The following is a 4,669-nucleotide window of genomic DNA, read 5'->3' as shown; positions in this document are numbered from 1 at the left end:
TATATGTATAACCTGTTTTCCTTTTGAACCACTGAGGGAAGCACTTCACCACAGTTTTAGTCCTTGTAGTGTCAAAAAAACACTGTGTTTGTCCTCTGGTGACATTTTATTTGGCAATGTTTTCACTCTAAAGGGAGCCTAACAACACAGACACAATAGAAACAATAGAAACTTTAACCTGCAAAAAGTCTGAGCAGCATGACTCATAAACTAAACATACTTCTGTAGCAAAGGCAGAAACACCCGGCCTCTCCCCGCCTCCTTATTTCATCACATTTGGCAGACTTTACTTTCAGTTCTGCGGATAACATCAGTGGTTTATTTTAACCCAGATATTAGTGACGTTGGCACTGAGGATGGTTTTCATTGGCTGATGATGCAGCTTTGACCTCAGCTTTGGGTCTCCATGCAGACCCACATAGATAATAAGATATTAGCTGTTAGATTATCGAGAGGTCACCATGAAACTGTTTATTTTTCTGCTTCTCCTGGAAATACACGGCACGGTGGGACGTGAGTTAGACATTTGTATCACTTACAGTAAAGTTTTTTAAACTTTGTTTTGCTAAGAAGGACATATTTAAGATTATTTTTAAAAAGGCTATTAATAGGTGCGTTTGCCCACGTTTAAATAAAAGCCATTAATATCTCTGCTAGTTCTGGGGAAATGCTTCAGGAAGCTTGATTAGCATCACTTTCAAGTCACAAACACCAAAAAGGTTTGTGAGTTTTAATCACACCAACGTATCAGTGACACCAAAGGACTTCCTGATTCCTGCACAGTTCAGGGTGTGTCGGCAACATCATTAACAGTGTAACATGATCCATTACTCATCATCTGTTATTAATCACATCAATTTAGACTCTCAAAATAAAGTTGAACAAAAATACAATCTGATATTTTCTAATTTTACAACATTTGAAAAGAGCCAATAATGAGTTATTGATTATTTGATTCATAATTACATCGGTATTAGTCTCAAACATAGTAAAAAAAAACCTTTGTGTTGGACTGTGCCATAGTTTTTGTTTTGTTTATAAAAACTGCCCTTAACTCAGCACTGTTAGAATGATAATAGGATGATTAGATGAAATATGAACTGCATGCACTGTTTCTGTTGAGTCTAAAAGCTGAAACAGTAATTTTTTCTTACAGTGACTCGCTCTCTGAGATATTTCTACACTTCTTCCTCTGGAGTCTCAAACTTTCCAGAGTTTGTAGCTGTTGGTTTGGTTGATGATGTTCAGATGATTCACTATGACAGCAACACAGAGAAAGCAGAGTTTAAGCAGCAGTGGATGGAGAAAGCTGCAGAAGATGATCCAGAGTATTTGTCCCGCCAGACTAACAGGCTCATGAACACCCAGCAGGTCTTTAAAGGCAACATCGACACTTTGAAGCAGCGATTCAACCAAACTGGAGGTTTGTTTCTGTTTCACTTTTTTACTCTTAAAATGAAGCTTTTTATTAACCCAGCTGCTGACACTGAATAAAATCTCTCCAGGTTTTAAAGACCTTTGTTGTTACAGACTAGACTTGTAGTCAAGCCCGCCTAAACCAAGACCAAGACAATACCAAGACCAGAGGGTATCGAGACAAAGACGAGACGAGACTGAGACAAAAAAGTCTTTACACTGTCACGTCTCTCACCCTCTCTTGTTTTTCACATAATGATATTATCCTATTTCCTCGCATGTGATTGGCCACAATATGGAGGGATTGGAGCATAGCTGAGCCACTGTGTGAGAGCTGAGCAGCGAAAGGAAATTAAGTGAGGAGCCGGCTCTCGCTCAATGGGAGTCGACTCTTCTGATTCACTACAAAGCACTCTCTAAGCACGGCTCTTAGGGCTGATGCTTTTGTGCACGACACATTATCGAACGTTGGTTTGTGTGTCATGGGTACACAATCACTATGTCGATCTGAGACAGCAAGACAGAGACAGCAAGACCAAGACAAGACCAAGACCACGTAAAAGTGGTCTCGAGGCATCCACCTCTATTACAGACACAAGCTAGCTTGTTAGCGCCCTAATGGAAGCTTAACCAGCCAAATTTAAAAAGCTGATTATGTCTATTTATGTAGTTTTTATTGAAGCTCTTCAACCTAACTCCCTCATCTGTGGGCAAATATCAACTATTTCCTGCCCCTCTTGGTTTCAGGTGTTCACATTAACCAGCTGATGTACGGCTGTGAATGGGACGATGAAACGGCTGAAGTTAACGGCTATCATCAGTATGGCTATGATGGAGAAGATTTCCTATTATTTGACCTGAGGACAGAGACATGGATCGCTCCAGTAATGCAGGCTGTAATCACCAAACACAAGTGGGACAGTGACAGATCTTTTTCAGGTGATCTGAGGAACTATCTCTCCAAGCTTTGTCCTGAGTGGCTGAAGAAGTACGTGAACTATGGGAGGAGCTCTCTGATGAGGACAGGTAAAATCACATGACCTGATTTATTGTAATACTTTTAATTAACAGGCCACATCCTGATCTTCTCATACATTTATTACCACTTTATCACATTTACACTTTTCATTTTTCCCAATTTCTGTTTATTTAACTTTTCTAATCACCATCGCTGCAGCTTTTTACAGCACTCCCTTCACTCAGTTCTGTACTTCTTGTAATTCCACCATTTTCTTAATTATTCTTTAAATGGCATTTATGTTAATTTGTGTGTCTAAAACATTCAAAATACATCAAATGAAAATGGTAAACTCAGTATGCTGTTATGAACGGTGATTTTTTTTTTTTTTTTACAATCCCTCAGAGCTTCCATCAGTGTCTCTCCTCCAGAAGTCTTCCTCCTCTGCCATCAGCTGCTATGCTACAGGTTTCTATCCTAACAGAGCCGAGATGATCTGGAAAAAAGATGGAGTGGAGCTTCATGAAGGTGTGAACATAGGAGAGATCCTCTCCAACCATGATGGGACCTTCCAGATGAGTGTTGACCTGGATGTCTCATCAGTCAAACCTGAAGACTGGCACAGATACAGATGTGTGTTTCAGCTCTCTGGTGTGAACGAGGACATCGTCACCAAACTGGGTAAAGCAGCGATCAGGACCAATGAGGGTAAAATTGGAAAAAGAAGTGAGTAAAACTTTTATAAATACACCTTTATTTGATCTTATTTGGGTTTTCCATTTGGCTCCACGTAAAAGGAGGAAACTGGAAGAAGCCCTTTTCACACATGCTTAAAACAAACCAGGTGTTTGATAGAGATTAGGAAGCAACAGGACTAATCATTCAGTACTTGATCTCAATAATGGAGGATGTAGGAGTGAAAAACAACAACAACAAAAAAAAAACTTTAATTTTTGGGCTTTAGTACAAAGTTAAACTGCTGATTCAAAACTTTCAACAAAAACCTAAAAAAGGTAAAAAAACAAAACAAAAACAAAACAAAACTGGTAAATCTAAAATACACTCAGAGAAATCACACAAGTGAAGACAAACAGACACTAAAACAAAAACTGAAGGGATAGGAGACTGTATGCACATGAGGTAATCAGAGAATGGGAAACACGATTGTGACGAGACAATGCTGACGTAAAACTAAACGGATGAAACACTGAGTGAACTTAACACAGGGACAGAAACAGGGACCCTTCAAGGACCAATAACACTCTGTGACTACAACACTAACAAGAACTAAAACACAAACAGGTCTGAAGGATCCACTAACGCAGCACAGGTGAAAATAAAGATCAGACAATAAACAGAGAGCAAAGGGAGCCCTCGGCAATCACACAAGAGCAAATAAAGAAAAAATAAACAGAAGCAGGCCTGAGGATCACACACAGCTCAGATTACACTGATCTTCGTCTTTCATCATCATCACTTGGAGGTAAAAACTACAAACTTTAATTTTAATGTGGTTTTTGTGACCCTGATTTTTTTTTCTGGTTTTATGTGATCTGTTTATAACATGGAAGAATCAAACCTGCTGTGATACTGTGTTCATTCATCTGTTGTTTATGACTGGCTCAGTGTAACTGCTAAACATCAAACTGTAATACAGTTTGGTTAGGACTGTTGTGGTCTTAATGAATGTTGGTCTAACAGTGAGATGAACTACAGAATGTAAATGTGTTGGTTTCAGGTTCTTCAGTCTTCCCTGCTGGTTTTGTTGTCCAGATTATGGGAATCCTGCTCCTCCTGACTGTCTGCTTCTCTGGAATCTTCATCTGGAGGAGAAAATATAAAGGTGAGAAATATGAAATACATTTACCTTCAACATGTTTCCAACATTTTGATGTTTATGCTCTTATAATTTGATATGTTTCATGTCTGTTGCTTCCCATGTGATAAAGTTCATAAAGTGTAAATATTTGATATTTAATGAGCTGAAATGTTTCTTGCAAGTGGTGCAAATGGCTACTTTTTTTTCTCATGTGCTTCATATGTTCTGAATAAATAAATGTATTACTGTCTCTGTTTTTTCAGAGCTGTACTGAAAGTAAGTATTTTACATGTTCAAACTGGATTTAAAAAAAAAAAATCTCAAATTTAAATGCTTATTTAAACTGTTTGAGACTTAAGATGTTTAAAAGATTTCTCTGTGTGTGATTCAGTGCAGCTTTAGAAAGAATCGCTCAACCATCTCAGCTTTGCATGAAGAGAGCCTCTCCCAGAATTCACCTGCTTTCTGCATGCATG

The 4,669-nt window shown here is 38.5% G+C and overlaps 1 protein-coding gene across 2 annotated transcripts; it reads left to right on the top strand.

The window, feature by feature from the left end:
• The first annotated feature begins 394 nt into the window (after nt 1-394).
• LOC146682544 (BOLA class I histocompatibility antigen, alpha chain BL3-7-like) lies at nt 395-4,306 on the top strand. 2 transcript variants are annotated; one of them, XM_085446231.1, is made up of 5 exons: nt 395-513; nt 1,157-1,423; nt 2,164-2,442; nt 2,780-3,082; nt 4,113-4,306. In XM_085446231.1, exons 1-5 carry the CDS (start codon nt 462-464, stop codon nt 4,286-4,288), a joined length of 1,077 nt encoding a protein of 358 aa, XP_085302357.1. In that variant the 5' UTR covers nt 395-461; the 3' UTR covers nt 4,289-4,306. The 2 variants fall into 2 exon arrangements, with proteins under 2 accessions (XP_085302357.1, XP_085302356.1); XM_085446230.1 differs by having other exon boundaries at nt 2,780-3,100.
• The last annotated feature ends 363 nt before the right edge of the window (nt 4,307-4,669 follow it).

Source organism: Copadichromis virginalis, linkage group LG22 (assembly GCF_057382275.1).
Source record: "Copadichromis virginalis isolate Kocher_CV1m ecotype Utaka linkage group LG22, C_Virginalis_male_GT1.1, whole genome shotgun sequence".
NCBI classification, from domain to species: Eukaryota; Metazoa; Chordata; class Actinopteri; order Cichliformes; family Cichlidae; genus Copadichromis; species Copadichromis virginalis.
Note: the sequence above shows the minus strand (reverse complement) of the source record. Positions and strands in the feature narration are given on the sequence as shown.

Coding starts and splice junctions, on each gene's coding strand:
- LOC146682544 (XM_085446230.1), top strand. CDS start 462: ATGAAACTGTTTATTTTTCTGCTTCTCCTGGAAATACACGGCACGGTG. Junction 514..1,156: donor AATACACGGCACGGTGGGAC/GTGAGTTAGACA, acceptor TTTTTCTTACAG/TGACTCGCTCTCTGAGATAT. Junction 2,443..2,779: donor GAGCTCTCTGATGAGGACAG/GTAAAATCACAT, acceptor ACAATCCCTCAG/AGCTTCCATCAGTGTCTCTC.